Raw genomic sequence first — 19,690 nt, forward strand, 5'->3', positions numbered from 1 at the left:
GAAGGGAAAAAATGAAATTGTTGATCAGCCTGACTTCACCCTGCTGCTGTTGCTCAGCCAGGTCTGGCCAACACAGCAGCTATGATGAATGTCTCATCTCCAGGAATACATCACAAATAGCAAAACTGTACCTGCCCTGAATAGTAAAGTGTATTCTCTTCTGCAGTGTTGTTCGAAAAACAATTGCAGACAATGGGGCACCTTTTTTCGGCCAGCTACAGAAGCAAAACAATGCTGTCCCTTAATCTTTTTTTCAATTCATAGCCAATTTGTTCCACTTTCAACACATAAAAAATGAAGGGTTCTAGTGAATGTGTTTTAGCCACAAAGTGTGTTTAAATTGGAAATGATAATTAGCCATTCAGGTTTGAAAGCTGACTTTGAACACGCTGATTTGATAGATTGTTATCTGCAGTGAAAAGAGAAAGAAATAGTTGGTGTTGGACTAAGCTCCTAGCCCAAAAGTATAACGGCATGTAAGGGAGGAATTGTGTGGGCTAGAAAGTCCTCACTTCCTGATTAAAAAAAAAGTTAAACAGACTAGTAACAATACAGACAACCAGACGAGCAGACAGACAGACTGACTGCTGTCCTAAAATACACAAATATTCAGTGATTTACATCACAGGAACAAGAGCAGATAGATGCACAAATATACACATGCAATGAAAACACAAAAGTAGAAGTCATTTTTCAATCTCATCTTTTTAATGGAAAAAATGAGTCGAGGGAAGAGAGAAAAACTGGGTAAATTGAGAAAGTCGGATGAATTTTACAGAGAATGACTGACAGCAGTGATGACAGCAATGTGGTCACAGTCCACATTTCAAAGCATTCCCAGGTACCAGACAGAGAGAGAGAGAGAGAGAGAAAGAGAGAGAGAGAGAGAGAGAGAGAGAGAGACAGAGAGAGAGGAAAGGGGGATGGGAGTGGGGGGATAAAAAAAGGCCAAGAAGATTTTCATCTCCTCTCAAGGTAAAAAAATCCAAATTAAAAACCCATCTTTATCCAGTGTTGTTTACAACAGACAATCACATTGAAAAAATGTAAAGATTAAAAATAAAAAGAGCACCCGCACTCACACACACACACACACACACACACACACATACATACTTACAATTACTTTCTTATTTTTGGGAAATGAAAAAAAAGTGCAAGCAAGATCACAGAATGACAATTTACAAGAGAGGCCTAGAGTGGCCCAAAGTCTCAACCCTCTGGCCGACCCACCCCAACAGCCTAAAATAGGGGGACATTGGGTTAATGGCGTCAACTTGAGTCCTGGAGGTTTCTGGTGCGGCTTCTTTTGTTTTTTTACCCTTGAACCCACATCATCAACACCACCTTGGTTTGTCCATTTTTACAAAGGGAAGGCTCAAGTTTCATTTAATAATCACACTGATACCCACCCTTCCAAAACCCCAACATGGCTTCCCCACCCTCCCCAGATAGTACAATCAAAATGAGTTTGACTCCACCATGCTTCTCCTATTAAGTGCCAGGAAAGCTACCAATATAAAGGCTTTGCAGTCACCATCGACATCATCATCACCATCCATCTACCAAACAAACGTTTCTATTATCGATTAATGATCATCATCAACATCCATTTCATCCTCAAACTATTTCCACTAAAACACACTTCAACTCTAGATGTCAGCTCTGATTGATTAATGGAAATACACATTTTTTGATTGGATACTACTGGTTTTGTTGGCATACATAACACTGACTTAACACACTGTAGAATGACACAGCATTCTTCTTTATCCAAGTGCATTTTGTGAAATGTGTACACTCAAGTACACTGTTGTCATCTGTAATCGTCTAGAAGTGCTGTGTCATGCAAGTGGTTCCACTGAGAAGAAAATGTCTGCAAAATAATAATAATTCACTATTTTGGTTCGTAATCATAAGTGGTTATACACACACATACAGATACACACACATACATGTACACACAGAGGCATAAACACACTTGGGTAGCAAATGCAGCCACGCTGTGCAAAATGTGAAAAGACAGAGATTACAAAACCAAACAAGGAAAGAAACATGAAATGCACATAAATTAAAGGTTATATCTCATCATCGTTTAAAAAATCAATACTGACAATATCAAAATATGAAATCAGAAACATTTCAGGTGGCATTCATGCATCAGTGGAGTCACATTGAATTGAGGGGTAGCACAGTATTTGCACCTAATGTCTTTCTGTATCAGATGGCAAACACAATTACAGTTCAGGTGTGTTCTCACAAGCCATCTGATCTTGCGAGTTTCCATTTAGAGACATGATGCAGCATTAAAATGAGTTGTTCATTCAAATCAAAACCAACCGTGTTTTGTCCTGTTTCATACTTTGATATGTACACAAGAATATGAAATAATGTATAAAATGGCAATTTGTTGCCCTTGATTCAATCCGTTATTTACAGCTATTGTCTTCAAACTTAAACCTCACACATCATTGGATGGATGCCTTCTCTATACTATCAAATCATTCAGAAATGTTGAAAACATCCTCCCAAATCAGCACTTGCACTTCAGCTATCTTGTAATGTGCCCATTAAAGTTGCATTGAGAAGTTCAGTCAAACTGGTTGAGGAAAACATAATGGGCCTTTGGGTTAAAAAGAAAAAAGAGATTTATTTCAGCTTGGTCTTCACGCTGATGTATTATACTGGAGTCCAACGTGCAGAGCAGACCTGCAGACAGCAGAATTTTTTTAAACAAAATTTCTTACAAGGTTTCACTCTCACAAAACCTCATGTTTTGCACGACACAAAGGTGCTAAAACAATATTTCACTTTGAAACAGAGCTGGCAAGCTAGCATGCTAATTTAACTTGTGACTTTGACTTTAACACCAATCACTTCACTTATACTTTAGCCTTTTGGTACCCTCGCCAAGCCCAAAGATACAAAATTATGTTTTTAAAGCTTCTGTATGTTGCTCGAGTGTGTTAGCCAGTGTCAAACAGAAAGCAATGTACTTATATTCAGATTCATATTTAGATGATACAATGACTGTGTTGATCTAAATATACAGTTGAGAAGTGGATTAAGTTACAGGAGTGGTTTGGTGTCTATTCAAAGCCACCGTTCAAGGCGGGTGTTGAGTGTTTGATCCCAAAAAGCCATATTTTGGTTGGAGTATCGCTTTAAGCTAGTACCAAAGAACTTAGCCTCTTTGCTAACATAAAATCAATGACCCTCGACACAGTCAGTGTATTGTGGTGATATTTAGCCAAGATGTGTTGTCCTAAATGTCATGTATTAAAATTAGAGGGTTGTGAGAGAAAAAAAGAGGAAAAACAGACAAAAAGTATCATGCGTAGGGATAAATCAAATGCAGATCTTACTATGAAGTTAATTTTAACTGGCATTATATTTGGCAAGGAGATCATGACATTTTAGATCTTCATGTTTAGGATTTGAACTTGATATTGAGAAATTGTTTGACATTTTAGGAAATACACTTATTGACTATATTGTCAGGACACTGTTAGTGTAGCTTAGCATTGAGACTGGAAGCAGGGAAAACAGCTAGCCTGGCTCTGTAAAAAGGTAACAAAATCCATCTACATTGCCTGCACCTCTAAAGGTATCTTGTCTATATCTCATCTATTTAATCTGTACAAAAACCAAAGGGTAAAAGTGACAACTTATGGTTTTACGAGGGGTTATGTGCCAGACCATTTCTTGATGGAAACAGTGACTTTCTGCCAAGAAATAGACTGGCACATAACTCTCCATAAACCCATAACTTGTATTTTTTACACTTTGACTTTCATTTCTATGGCCAAAAATGTCAAAATACGTCTCAGGACTTCAGTGCCAAGACTTGAGACTTGTGACTTGTGACTTGCAAAACAATAACTTTGTCCCACCTTTGAACAGGAAAATGCTTAATTTCCTTACATTCACATTACCTTCATGCTATTCAAATCCTCTAACAGAACCACCTAGCATGGAGCTGGCTACAATTACTGTAGTGCTCAGATAAACTCACTCAAACAGACACACAGGCACACACAGAGTTTAAAACACCCAGTTTGGCCAAAATAGTTCATATCACAAACACATTATTGCGAATTAAGTGTGCTTTCTTTTCAATTTCAATTAAAAGTCTTTAAAACAATTAAAATAACATGCAAATGAAAAAAATAAAATAAAAAAGGAATCATAAAAAAAGACGTTTTTAGGCCTCGGCATATGGGCCAGACAAAGTTCTGCATTGTCCACACATCAATCCTACATTCTTAACACACAGAATAATACACACCAAGCACCAGGAGCATTTCAGTCTCGCATTGGCTTCACAGTCATTGTTTCATAGCAGGGAAGGGTGATTAAAGGTCAGGTAAAGGATTTGTGAGAGATGCAAATGCTAAATTGACATTTTTTTTTATTACACTGTTTGATCAGAGATAGCTGAGTAGAGAAAAATCCATCTCTCCTCTCATCTGAGGATCACATCCGAACACTAAAACCTTCAGTGTCAAAATCAAAATGCATCATTCATTTGTGAAAACCCCATGCAAGGAGAGAAGATGAAGTGAGGTCAACGATGGTCTGAGTTCCTGACCAGATTCTCATTGTTTGCCAGTGAGGGGGGTTTTTGAAGAGTGCGTAGATAGTGAATCAGTCTGAATTCTGTACAATTCACTCCCCTTTGAAACTGCACAGGGCAGCAAGCCCTGTAGACAAATAGTGGAGCAGAGTTCAACATCCCAACTCTGCTATACAGGGTAAAAGACAGAGGGAGAAAATGAAATTTTGGTTAGGTGTATATTTCACAGTTGGCTAACATTGAAACCTACTGTTCCATGGTTATCCAGGGTCTTCCAAGCCCTGTCTTCGGCCTAACACCTATCCATCTTATTAATTCTCACTCACTACTTGACTGAGTTGCAGCTGAAGATCATTAGGGCTCTTCCGAGGGCCCTTAAGAGGGTTCCTGTGGAGTAGTATGCCTCTGAAGTGCCCTTGGCAGGCTGGAGTGCGTGTCTTGCTAGCAAACGTATTGCCAGCAGATGAATTCCTCTGTTGAAACAAAGCAGGAAAAGGTGGTGGGGGTTCAGGTCAAGCATCAGGGAATGTGAGTCACACAAAAAGACGGAGGTTGGTTTGCCGCTGGAGAGACGTTCAAGAATGGGTGCAGCTCTGTGGGTGTTGTGTGCTCAGTTGTGTCAAAGGACACTGGGACGGATTGTAGAGGAAGTGGCGGCTAGTAGATCAGAAGAGGAGGGGGGCAGCTGAGGCACAGAGAAGGGTGAAGAAGAAGTGGTTTGGGAGAGGATGAAGGGCCAAGAGGATGAGGCGCAGCTCCGCAGATTAAGTGAGGGTGATGTAGGCTGAGGCCTTCTCCTTCAGTTGTCTCAGACACAGATGACAGCTCCAGCTCCCTGTACCACACACACACACACACACACACACACACACACACACACAAACACACACAGAGCACATCACAAATTGAAAGTCCAATCACTGCTATTGTAAAGCCTTGTAGATTAATCCCTCATTTCAGACAGAGCGTTAAGTAATACTGTAAATTAAAGCTCCATGTTAAAACACCACATGCTGCGCCTGTGGATTGCAGATGCAGGGGATTTGACAACTAGTTTGTTTGGATTTCAGCATGGGATTTGTGACATTTATTAAACATTAACTTGATACTAAAGTGCAGCTCTCAGTGTACCCTGCTTTACTGTATTATGCCTGAAGGTGTTCTGTGAGTATTAAGCACAGCACAATATGTTTAAAAATATATGTTTACATCCATGTGAGAGCTCAGTCAGGTCTCGTCTTGAGAGTAAACCTAAAATAACTGACTGAATTTTAAAAAATGTTTCCTGTAAATCAAAAGTGTTGCATGTGTGGGCAGAGCATGACACTGTTAGTTAGTGTTGAACACAAGTGCCACCGCTACTGTATGTTCAGCCAAGTGACACTTTTGCCATGGAAACAGAATATATTTCCTACTACTCATTTCCATGACAACACCATCAAACATCCTTAGGCAGCAATCTTGTATGTGTAGGCAAATGAGTTTAATTTGAATAGATGTAACCAGCTCCTTTTCTGTGATGATAGCCACACTATCAGGGCATTTGCAGCCTCAGATGTTCCCACAAAGAGATGCAGATTTATAAGGAGTCCTGCAGGTTAAATTATTGTTATGCTTTCACTGCCTAAAAGAGATAGTCTGACTATTTTGACCGCAGGTTTCACACTCCTCACTGTGATTGTCTCCCCACCTACAGTAGACAACAGGCAGTGACATAATTCTGTACAAACAAAAATGTTCTCAGATGACTTTTCTTGGGCTGTGCAGTTTGACCAAATACAGGTTCAGGTTCAGAAGTCCTTGATATAAACACTTTTGAGAACTCCAGGTATGCAGTGAATCTCATGAATATAATGCTTGTATTTTTTTTTTATTGTTGTACATACCCTCTGGTGGTTCAGACATGGGAGGGCTCAGACAGTACATGTGATAGCCTCTGTCACAATCATCACAGAACAACAGCTGGTCCTGGAACAGAGGAGAATAGTCACATACACAGATGTTATTATATGGCATTATATATTATAATAGATTTGAAAGGACACAATAATATGAATTTAATGTGTATATAGTTAAAGATATGAATTTGTATAATGTAAATCAAAGAGTTTTATATGTGGCATGTCCTTTGGTTGTTGTTAACAAAAATATATAAAAAAAACTCTCTAAGCCAGAAACAATAAAAACCTACACTTTGACTTTATTGTCTGCACTACAGTTTGTTTGAATATAAATTTAGGATTAAAATAGCATTCATTCCCTGTTGAGATCTATTTATCTTTGAAATTCTCTCATGGAGTCAGTTTCATCCCAGTGGGACCAAATGGGCAGTATAGCCCAGTGGTCAACCTTCAGCCAGAGGGATCAAACCTTCATGCACTCACGTCTGTAAACAAGCCAGTGAATCTCAATTAGCTCCTGGATCACTGTTCAAAAAGTGTATTCCTTCAAGGATATATATCAGTATCCCCTAAGATTGCTCTACCTAAAAGACTGTATACAACCGAAATGTAAGGGTTTTCCAGTATTATGTACTACAGTATGTATGTCCAGTTGTAGTATTGTTGTGTGTGTGTGTGTGTGTGTGTGTGTGTGTGTGTGTGTGTGTGCAGCAACATGTGTTCAGTTAACATGTAGTATAAAGTAAGAACCTACGTCATTCTCAGAGGTGCCACACAGACTGCAGGACTTGCACTCGATGCACTGCCAGCGATAAGTCCTCACCGCAGCCGTCATGTTCACTGTGAACTGCAGACAGGACGGGTGGCCTGAGTGCACACAGACACACACACCCACACACACGCACACACACACACACACACACACACACACACACACACACACACAAGCCGACACAACATTTGCTTTTTGTCATCCATCATCTATCCATTCTATCTATCCATCAGTTTGTTTGCTTCATATGGATAATTTATTAGAGTTGGAATTCGACAGTGGTGTGTTACAGATGTGAAAATTGCATTTGTTAAGTTAGCCAAAATAATTTTTGGACAGCATTTTTCCTGTATTTACATTAAAAATGTAACAAAAGAAATGTTATTTCAGTCATCTCAGAAAAAATCTGTCATAAGCTTACTTTTAAATGTAATCTTGAGAACAATGTAAAATGTTGGAGTTTCAATAAAAGTGGAAAAAAAAATGTTTCCATTGAAGTCCACTCTGCCATTCAAAATGTTTTCTATCTCTCTTCTACGGTGGCCCTGAAGTGCAAACCACGGCAGTAAATCCCACAACGCGACAGCTAATCCCACAACACGACAGCAAATCGCACAACGCGACAGCATTTCGCCAAAACATGACAGCATATCGCCACAACACAACAGCATTTTGCCACAACACGACAACATTTGTGAAATTTCAGCATTTCACCACAACACGACAGCATATCGCCACAACACAACAGCAATTAGCCACCACACGACAGCTGAAACGGAAAGGGCAGGTACATATTGGACACTGATCCTCGTCCTGATTGGTCTGTAATTTACAAATGGGTCCGTGTACATTATGATAGTTTGTTTTAGAAATAGCATGTTTTTTTTATCGATTTTTGTTTCAATTAAAAAATGAACGAATGAAAATGCAGCCGTATTTGCATTTTTGGTTTCTGATTTCAAAAATGAAAAACGACAAAACCAAACTGAAAAAAACGGTCTGATTTGGGTTTTTAGCAAATTCCTTTTTTCTTTTCTCTGTTTGAAGATTGACATCACAAGAGGAGGGTGAGGTGATGCGGAAGTAAAATATTTCAAAATAAAAGCCAAGCATGTAGAATAGCCATTCTGCAACATCCTCTCGTAATGTCATTTTTCAAATGGAGAAAAGAAAAAATGTATTTGCTAAAAACCCAAATCAGACCGTTTTTTGTGTTTGGTTTTCTCAAACAAACTATCAAAACGTACACAGGCCCATTTGTAAATGACAGACAGTACAACCAATCCGGAGGAGGATCAGTGTCCAACATGTACCTACCCTTTCCGTTTCAGTCTTACTAATGCTGTCGTGTTGTGCCGAAATGCTGTCACGTTGTGGCGAATTGTTGTCGCGTTGTGGCAAATTGCTGTCGGGTTGTGGCATTTGCTGTCGCGTTGTGGCATTTGCTGCCGTGGTTTGCACTTCAGGGCCACCATACTCTTCTTACCCATTATTACAGTTCGTCTTGGTACTTGCTGTTACATGATCACGACAATAGAAATATTGTTATGCCATTCTTGTTTCCTTACTTTCATTGTGGGTGTTCTTTGTGAGTGGTTATAAAGAAGAGGACCATACCAATGTTTTGCATGCTGCAGCCCATTTACTACAAATCACGTACATCTTTTGAGTTCTGCTTTTTTATTTTTCAGATGAAAAAAACATGTGGATAAAAATGTATATACAGTACATGCAATCAAGTAATAAGTACACAAATTCTGCACCATCAACTGCAATCTATGCATGTATACAAATAACCACAATATACAAGCACATCCCAAAAACCAAAACAAAGGGACTTATAATGGGAAAGAAAATAATACAACCATATTTAAAAAATCATACTTGAACTCTACTCTGATAAGATTTACTGTTGGCCATTCACAACCACAATACATACTAAACGAGGTAATTCTCTCACAAACTTGCAGCACATGGGACACGGTCTCAAGAAGATGAAATAGACAATGGTGTATATCACATTTGTAAAGTAGGTTGTTGAATAACAAGCCATTGTTAAAAGAAATGCAGCAGACAAGGTTTGAAACAATTTGGGTTTTTTTGGTCAGACAATGACATCACACCAAGATTAGTGTACATCTTATAAAATCCATTAATATTTTAATGCAAATGAATATCTTTGTTTGACTGTGATCAATGTGACATGACCATCTAAAATAAAAACAAGTGCCAGATTGAAGTTAATTTCTGACCTTGAAAACATTATTTTTTGTGTTTTTGAGTGTTTTTGCACTTCTGACTGCAGAGCATGTATCTTCATATTTATTGCATATAATGGGAATTTGTTAAATATCTAAAATTGTAACTCATGTGATTCATCTATTTCATATTCTTGGTATTGTACAAAACTTTACAAAATCCCAAATCTTGTTCCCAACTATGTTTATAGTGTTATCACTCACTTACTGTATAAGGTTTTTAAGTGGATTGGTACTTTTACACCTCTTAAGCAGCAATGGAAGTGTGTTTTATGAATGAGAAATTCTTCTGGCAGAGAAGATTGTAGCACATTTTTACAATTACAGCCACTGTTTTCCAAAGCATGTCATATTGTTTATGATGTTTTCATGTGTTTTCTACCTCTCAGGCAGCCAAGGTTTGTATTCCTTTCCATACAGAAGTAAAATCAACGTACAGAGAATAATTTACGGAAATGCAAAACATCACAGTGAAGTTGATATATATTTGTATTTTTTATAAGGTATGTTACTGAATGGGAATGCAACGCAGACAAATTAACCTGCACTTACAACTACTACAATATAAGTTACACAAATAAAAGCAGGCATGAATTTAATTTTAAGTATGGTGGCCTTTAAGGACAATAAGTCCCCAAAGTAACACCTCTAATCATTGTATGTGTACGTTTTTGCATTTGAATTTTTATGTGGAGAACCTCCAATAATGTATATTTCACTGTATGTATTTTGTCCTTCAGGGCCACCATAGTTAAAAACAAATGGCCATCTGAGGTAATTTTCAAGTCGCTGCAAATTGCTTTTCAAAATGCAGTAAGAAATGTAAACCACTAGCTGCTTGCAAGGTGAGGAAATATCTCAAAAATCTAAAACATTACAGCAAGGTTAAGTATACTGTACATGATTTTTAGTAGATGGGCTAAATCAAAACAAAAACACTGGTATGGTCCATCCATTTTAAGCGTAACAGGAATTGAAACTTGCATTTATTTATATAGTAAATATGAAATCTATATTCAACAAACAAAACACTTTAAAATTGTGCATCAACAGAGGACCGCCTTCCTCCTTCCAATCATCCCCTTCAGCGATGCCCTACCTGAGCGTCCACAGTCCGCACAGGAGATTAGGTCTTCAGGACAGCCAGTTTTCTTTGAGCCTCCGAGGCAGAAGTCACAGTAACCATTGGCGATCACTGAACCGTCTGGTGCTTTTTTGGCTGGAAGAAGAAAAAAACAAGAGAAGCAGGTAAGTAAAAGTAGGAATACAGTTTATTTCTGTCTGGGTTCTTAGAAAAGGGGGATGTAGGGCAAAGTTTACTCATAAGTCAGTGTTATGGAACGATGACCTAGAGTGAAAGAGCTGTATCAATCTCTAGACAGTTGAAAGGGGAAGACTGTTAAAGTAAGATCAACAGAGCAGCCATCACCTAGGTGTGCTGAGAAAGAGAAACTATCGTCAACGGAGTATTGTACTCTACTGACAGTAAGTGATTAGAGGTAAAATGTTGAGCTGTAAAACAAAGAAAAGGAAAGGAGATCTGTAGCTATGTCCCTGTTGCCAGACTGCACACCATCCCAGCTGGGCACATGGCCCTGTCTATCTCTCTCTCTCTCTCTTTTTTCATCTGTTTGCTTTGGTAAAAACAGCACTGCTGCAGGCCTGCGTTGGAGCCTGGGACTCACCAAACCCCGGCTCACCTGGGAAGTGGGAGGCACACATCGGGATGTGTGCTGGAAGCCCCTGGGGTCTGGTAAATATTTTCATGAGTGGAGGAGGAGGAAGAAGAGGAGGAACTGAAGAAGTATGAGTGTGTGAGTAGGAATTTTGCCAGGACAGACCTGCCGTCATGCTGATTGTGGAGAGGCAAGTGCTCCACGTGAAGCCGTTTAATAATGATTATTAACAAGGGAGAATTTCCCCCTGTCTGCCTGAGTGCTGTATATATACGTGTGTGTATGCATTCACATCTACCCCCCATCCCTCTGTCTGTCTGCCTGTCTGCCCCCTCCCAGTCTTACTGCTGTTGATTGCATAATCACTTTAATGGAAGCATTCACATAACCACTGCAGACTATTTTGTATGTGTGCTTTATTCTCTTAGATGTAACGCACTGGACAGGTCCTTCACAATGACTCACCAGGCAGGACAGAGCAACAGTGAAAACAATAGAGTGGGTTACACACGCTCACACACATACATATAGGCACGTACAGAAAGCCAGAAAGACAGAAGATAAGCACACACAGACCACACAGACAGACAGACAGACAGACAGACAGTGCTGCAGGTGTTACTGTGTATGTGTTCATATGAGAGACAGAGAGAGGTCATTAATCCATCCATTTCAAGGTGGAGTCTTGTTTGGCCGGAAGGGGAGGGTTGTGAGTAGAGGGTGAATTTGATGGGAAAGAGGATGAGAATGGGAAGGAGGAGTGAGAAAGATTGGGTTTCTACTCCACAGGGTCTGGCTTTAATCCTCCGAGAAATAAAATAATAATAAAAACTCTCTGATCAGGATGAGAGACAGACAGACAGACAGAGAACAGGGAGGGGAGGAAAATGATAAGCTGTCCCTGCTACTGCAAATTTCAACAGTAGTGCACTAAGCAAAAGGAAAAAAAAGCAAGAGGCTGTGAGAATGTAACTGCATAGGACTTTACTGCTTTACATTATGTGGTGAAATGACCAATAAAAAGGCGACTACTGTATCAGCACCGAATATAAATAATAATCAAATGTACTTCAAATAGACTCGTTACCATGTACACAAGGATTTCTACAGATTTACTAAATGTGAGATTAAACATTTTTGTATATACTGAATTGAGTGGGTTGTCTTGACCATGGCTACAGACAAACACTGTCTAGTACCTGAAATTCACAATGTATTATTTCAACACAGATGGCTCCATCCTCATAATTCTTAGTAATCTCCTTTTCCAGTGATAATATGAGATCTTGCTGGTGTCAGCTTTTTCAAATTATGAGAGTTTCATTATAGAAAAAAAACACCTGCAAATAATCAGGCCCTGTGCTGGTGAGGGTTAGGCAGATATAGCCTGGCTTATTTTCCTCCCTTTATTAAAAATCATCAGAAAGTCAGTGTGGTCTGAAATGATTATTGAATTCTGTATAAGCACGTCAGAGGAAGTTTATCATTATTATTATTATTATTATTATTATTATTATTATTATTATTTGTATTATTATTATTATTATTAGTCGTAGTAGTAGTAGTAGTAGTAGTAGTAGTAGTAGTGGTATTATTATTATTATTATTATTATTATTATTATTATAGTAGTAGGAGTAGTTTGTAAGTAGGCTATATATGTCAATTGGTCAAATGAACAAAAAACATCATGATTTCCAATATATTCTTTAACTTCTCCTGTCCATCAAACTAGTATTAGATCCAGCTCCATTGAAATAGTGTTACATTTTACTTTTATCCAAACTGTATAAAATGTATTAGTTCAACACATCCCAAAATGTAGTCCCTATCATTTTGTATGCAATAACACTAGTAGTCTGTGGTGTATAGTGCCCTCAAGAATTACAGTAGTACAGTGGAATGGAAAAAAGTAGTGTACATGTTATGGACACTAAACCTGTCAGTGATAAAACAAAATGATTATAATTAATAAGTGTCCGAAATCTAAATTTGCTGCTCACTGACTTTTTAGTGTCTATTATATAGGGAGTAGTGATTGAGTGCAGGGAGTCACTTTGGACACAGCCCAGGTATAATGTTTACCATGGTCACCTTCATAGAGTGTTAGCATGCTAACATTAAGCACTGAACAAAGTACAGCAGAGGCTGATGGGAATGTCATTAGTTCTGCAGATATTTGGTCAAAAACATGGTATCGGATACATTCAATTTCAGAGCTAATGGTGGCCCTAGGTTAAAAGTTAAGGGATCACAAAATGTGTTAATTCATTCTGAGGGGGTATTACAGTAATGTAAGCCTATGTACCAAATATCATGGCATCCAATAGTTGTTGAGATATTTCTGTCAGGACCAAAGTGGAGGACCGATTAGCCACACTGGCTGAAGAGTACAGCATTGAACCATATGCGCAAACTGTATGAAGAAGTCTTGCTCCATATAAATAAGATACTGAATACAGGCGATGAAGAATGATACTGGATGTGCATAAACTGTATTTATTTTTTTAAGAACAACACAGCCAGATGTTTACTGAGTCCAGCAGAAGGACATATAAAGCTGCAGAGACATGTGGCGTGCAGCCCTGGAGCCAACGCAAACACGTTTTTGTCTTCTTGTTCTGGTCGAATAAATTGCTTTTATCTTGGCTGCTTTATTTTGGCTCACTGCTGCTGATTGCGCCTCACAATCCCTGGTGGGATAAACTAGACAGGCACACATGTTGCTATTCACACACATCCAGGCTACAATTTATCTGTGTATGTGTGCTACAGTTGTGTATGTGTGTGTGTGCATCTGTTTGCCTTTGTATTCGTGCCTGTGTGCATGCATGTGTGTGTGTGTGTGTGTGTGTGTGCATGCGTGTGCTTGCTAGGCCCTAGAGAGTGAATCAGCAGGTCCTGACGCATGCGAGTGAGTCGGGGCTGCCCGCTGGCCTGCCTGCATGGAGGAAAAAACTCCATCAATGATTAAACGCCTGCGGCCATGTTTCAGAAGCTGCCTGCAACCACAGACACGCCATCACCGGCAAAGAGAGGGAGGGAGGGGTAAGGACATTGATAGAGAGAGAATAAAGATGAGTGAGCTAATGAGCCAAAATAAAACAGATATAAGCCAGGTTGAGAAAAAAATGAGAGCTTGAAGAAAGAAAGATGGCACAAGTCAGGTAGTTCATTTTTCTTCCTCTTCCTCCTAACCCCCTCGTTAGTTTTTACCTCTCCTGCTTTTCCTCTCTGTCTCTAAATTTTTACCACCTTAAGCCACCCTCCTCCTCTCTTTTTCTTTTCTTACCTCCATAGCTCCCTCCTTTACCTGGCCCTCCTTTCTTCTCCCTCTCCTCTCTCCCCTCCGCTCCTCTTCCAATTACCAGGAGGAGTATGAGCAGAATCGCACACTTCACAGCTTTCAAGTGTTGGAGAGATCCTCCTGGGAATTATCCCCCCCACAACATCTAACCCTTCCCCATCCTTCCTCCTTCTCTGCTTATAATTTCTCTCTCCCCCTGTCTCATTTTCTCTCCATTCCTCCTCCATGCTGTTCCTTCGTTACCTTGCGTTGTTATTTCGCTCTCTTGCCTGCTTTTTTAATTGAAGTCTCTCTTCTTACTTCTAGCAAAATAATGTTATATTCTTACATTTCTCACTCTACTTAACTTACTATCATGTTTTATGCATTATTTATGTATTCAGGGATTTGAGGAAGAACTCCTTAAAAACAAACTTGACTAGTGCAAAGTTTAACTAGTCAATATGAGGTTAATCATATTTTTTGTGTATAAGTCTAAACAAAAGTGAAGAAAGAAGATAGATGGGAGCAGAGGAGAATGGACTGCAATGGAAATACGTGAAATTATCTTAACCCTTTGAAGGAATACTTTTTAGTTTAAGAATGTGTGAATATTGGTAATCTGATAAGAAAAACATTTCTTTCAGAGCAAGAAATCTAAGACAAAAAGAGATAAACTATGAGAAAGTACAGGACGAAATAAATTAAGAAGTCGTGACCTGATATCTGTATCCTCAACCTGGCATTGTCCCCCATTTTCTCCCTAAATTATCTCCCTTTCTGTCTACCTCTCTACCTCCTTCTCTTCCTCTCTCCCCTCCGTCTCCCTCCCAGACTTTGACCTGGAATCAATACCACAGCTCGACTCTGGCTGGTCGATAATCTCATCCTCTGGCCGGCCACAGTGGAAGCCTCATCAACTTAGTGCCTCCATCCAAAAGGAATTACCTCTGCCACCACAAACATACAAACAAATAGGACTACCTGTTGACATTTGTTGACTTATTTTATAGCATATTGCTGTAAAGCATATGAACCAATTGCATGTGATTTGCTTGAATTGATTGAGGTGATTTATTATTATTATTATTTATTGTTGTCCTATCTTCTACATTTCTTCAGTTATATTCCATTATGTTGTGTAGATACACACATAGGTACGCTCAGCCATTACTGTAACAAAGAAACACAAGTTGTCATGGCTACCATCATCACAAAAAAACTTGATTCAATCAAGGCTAAGGTTAAGACAGGGATTAACAAGCGGCGGTTGCGTATTTTCACAGTGTATCTGTTCTCCGAAGGCAACAAACACTCCTGTACTGCAGTAGCAGACGGGAGAAAGGGGTGAGGATGAGGAGGAGGTGCATAGGTGGAGGAAGAAGAGAATAAGGAGGAGGCAGGGAAGGATTTCAAGAAAGAATGAGGCAAAAGAGGAAAGAGAAAAAGAGAGGGAAGAAGAGGAGGAGGAGGAGGAGGAGGAGGAAACACAAAGGGGAAAGAAGGAAGGGAGGCAAAAAAAAAGTGGCTCCCGTTGTATCGGAGCAGCGGTGTGTGAAAACACACACTCTGCACTCCTGTCGCCTCTCTGCTTAATGAGGAGAGCCTCTCAGGAGTATAGCGCACGTGCGCGCGCACGCACACACACACGCACACACACACACACACAAACACACACACACACACACACCACACACACACACACACACACACACACACACAGATGAAAACACCCACAACCACAAATGTACAGTAGTGCACACACACACACACACACACACACACACACACACACACACTCAAAGATTTACAACCAAGCCTTTGCATAATAACTTTTGCCGTCCAGTCTCAGTCCCATCCCCCACTTGCTCTCTTTAACATGATAAATGAGTCCCTGTAACCCTCGTCCAGCCACACACACCCACACACATAATTACAGTCACAGAAATCGCACATATTTAGCAAGAAACAAAAGGATAAACAAATAATAAATAAATAAAAAATAAAAAGCCCATACATTCACAAGGCTCAATAGCCCAAATGCTAACAATGCAGACAAGTAGGCAAAGATGCAGTCAGATGGAAACCGTCAGTCACAGATGAAAAGTCAGTGGCTTCCTCTCTCTCTCTCTCTCTCTCTCCCCCGTCCTCTTTCTCTTTGCACTTTCATGCGTTCTCATTATTGCTGCAGCTCTCTCTGCCTCTGATTCGATCTCTTCTCTGCGCTTCATATTTTCACTTCCCTTTCCTTATTTGGTCTCTATCTATTTTTTTTCCTCCCTCTGCTTTACTTTCAAAGAGGAAATTGGAACTCTTTCCTGCAATCCATCTTTTGTCACACTAATGCCTGCACCGGTGCTATGCACTGTTTTTTCTTTGTTTTCCCCCATTTCTGCTCCTTTTCCATCCCTGCACCCTCCAAAGCTACCCCACCCCTCACCCTTATACACACACACTCACACACAAGAAGTACTACTTTCACTCATGTCCAGTCAGCAGGTTGCGTAACTCTCAGCGCTTTGTGGGTCTGGATGCATGCATTTGTGTGTGTGTGTGTGTGTGTGTGTGTGTGTGTGTGTGTGTGTGTGCAATGTGAGCTTGTGTGCAGAGATGACATTGCAAAGTAAAGAGGACAGAGGCAGTTTTGGTGCATAATAAAACTTGATCTATGGCTGCTTTGCAATCACACTGACCTGCAGAAACAGAAACACACACACACACACACACACACACACACACACACACACACACACACACACACACACACACACACACAGAAACAGAGTGTGTCAGGCTCTGCAGTCTGCAGATAGGTGCACATTTAGCAAATAGACACACATGCAAATGCATCACACAGACACTCTAACTCCCCCATTAATCATGCATTTAAGGAAATCACACATAGACACAAATACACACAGCCTATATATCTGCACACACTTAAAAAGAGCCACTTAGCCAGTGCAGGCTTGTGTCCCTGTCGATGAAGAGTTAAAATACAAAAAATGAATCCTATTTTGTTCCAGGGAGAGAACCGGCTGGGAATGTGACTGTGAAATCCAGTTTGAATTGTGTCCAACCTCACATGGTCCACTATACTCTGTCAGCCCTGTACACGTGTCAAAAATGACCAGCTGTCCTAAAACAAAACATGAGCATACAAAGGAGAATTTTACTAAAATACATTTAAAGTGGAAAGCTGCATCCCATTATTTGTGGCATTTTGGCACTGAAATGGAAAGTTTGAGTTTCTGTAGGTGGTGCAGTTTCCTTTGTGTGTTCAGTAATGGGGGCTATTGCTGCTTGTGCTAACTACTAATTAGCATTTTAAAACCAGAATTGTAAAAGTGATCGTTTTGTGCACTAGTGAATGGCACTGTAATGTGACAGTTTTGATGTTGAATCACTATTGCATTGTTTCAAATCACATATGGACTTTTTGTATTATAGTAGAAATAATTTATGAATACAGCATCTATAAAACTATTGCACTGTGGATTTTTATTCTCTCCTCTCCTCTTTGTTTTTTTACAGTAACAGTTACAGTCAGTCATACACACACACACACAACAACCAGACAGACAGAGATGGATTGTGGGTGAGGGTGTATTTGGAGTGGGAGGGGGGTAGGTGTGGGAGCATATCCAAATATGGCCAAGACAACTGAGAAACACAAAACAACCAGCCGGCAAGGCAAGCCACAGCACCACATGTTAAGACAGAATACCAAATGAAGCAGACTCCGATATTACCCTGCCTTCACCATTCCAACTGTCTGGGGGAATATATATGATGAATCATGAAGAGGTTTTTTTTGCATAACTCTCTGCTTTTCACTCTGCTTCTGTCTTTGTCTGTTTTCTCTCTCTCCTCATATTCTTTATGTTATTCTTAATGAACTCCTCCGTGCATCCACCGCTCCCTCTCTCTCTCCTATACTTCAACTACTTCCATTCTTCTTCTCTCTTTCTGTCTCCTCTCTTCCTCCCCTTTTCTATTCTCTCCATACCTCTCCTCCCTCCCTTCCCTACCTTCTCTCTCTCTTTTCAATGTACATAACAGTGTACTCTTTAGGAGGGAGCCCTGGCGGTATCTATGGCAACCAGATTGCTAGGCAACAGCCGTTTCTCCCTTCCTTTCCTGTGCAGTGCAGCAGCGGCAAGAATCAACAAATCAAAAGCTGAGGAGGAATGCCGGTATACATGAAAAGTTCAGAAGATATCCAGAAAGCATTGCATGTTCTCTATTTCCACATGTGCTGTCTTAACATGGATAAATATTGCATACATTAACATAAAATCAATCTGTGTTTGCACTGGGAGACAGGAAATGAAAAGAATAGGCCTGAAAAATACAATTAAAAAAAACCTTATGAAGGTTTTTCCTCTGAATGTGAAACACAAAGCCAGTTTTCCTGTTGTTGCTGTGCACATGCACATACAGACAAATAATAGGCAATGTAGGCACACATATGCTCATTAACATACAATTATACCTTTGTGCACACACCACTGGAGCCTATTGAAAAGAAGTTTAAAAGTCATTAAACCAAGGCATTTTGGGCAATTTGGCAAGCTTTGGCATTCTCCACATTTCAAAATCGATCTTTGATATTACATTTGAGAGAAAAAGATAAATTAACGGTCAGAATTTGGTGGTTTGTAAAGTTTTGGTGGCAAACAGCATTAGATGCAGATAATTAACAGCTTACAAGACCCATTGAACTGACAAAGACTAGTCCCAGTAATGAAACACAACTGTATCTGCCCAGTGACATGGCTAGAAATGGCGATGTAATAGCTAAAGCAAAAAACACAAGAGCTGGAATCTTACCACACTTCAAATCAAGAGGAAGACAAATAGATGTAGAAAGAGAAAAAAAGAAAAAAAGGCAGTGGTGCTCATATGTGTGACAATACACACAGAGAGGAGTGGCGATTTTAGGTTCCTCGCGTTGTATAGATTTAAGTTAGTTGATCAAAATTAGTCCTTCATTCGTCTGTTTGCAGACAGCTGGAGGAGGACAGGGAGGCCATTTTGAGACACAAGGCCAAAAAACTGGAGAGGGGAAAAAAACACAACAACCAACAATGGTGAGTAGGAAGAGAGGAACGCTGACCTTCAAAGGGCTCAATTACATGTCACACACACTCAAAGTTGGGCATGACTGCCTATACAGCACATTCACACAGCTCAGTGGCACACAGAAGCACAAACAGACAC

The 19,690-nt window shown here is 39.8% G+C and overlaps 1 protein-coding gene across 2 annotated transcripts in view; it reads right to left on the reverse strand.

Moving 5' to 3' along the window:
* Positions 1 to 686: 686 nt before the first annotated feature.
* dpf1 (D4, zinc and double PHD fingers family 1) overlaps positions 687 to 19,690 on the reverse strand; it is a 44,883-nt gene continuing 25,879 nt past the window's right edge. For both annotated transcript variants that reach the window (XM_036001093.1, XM_031283770.2), the window contains exons 9-12: positions 10,607 to 10,726; positions 7,232 to 7,344; positions 6,463 to 6,544; positions 687 to 5,411 (exon numbers count right to left, since the gene is read on the reverse strand). In XM_036001093.1, the coding sequence (XP_035856986.1) occupies positions 5,341 to 5,411; positions 6,463 to 6,544; positions 7,232 to 7,344; positions 10,607 to 10,726 (386 nt within the window). In that variant the 3' untranslated portion in view covers positions 687 to 5,340. The remainder of the gene's footprint in view (positions 5,412 to 6,462; positions 6,545 to 7,231; positions 7,345 to 10,606; positions 10,727 to 19,690) is intronic.

This window comes from Sander lucioperca, chromosome 5, assembly GCF_008315115.2.
Source record: "Sander lucioperca isolate FBNREF2018 chromosome 5, SLUC_FBN_1.2, whole genome shotgun sequence".
In the NCBI taxonomy this organism is placed as follows: Eukaryota; Metazoa; Chordata; class Actinopteri; order Perciformes; family Percidae; genus Sander; species Sander lucioperca.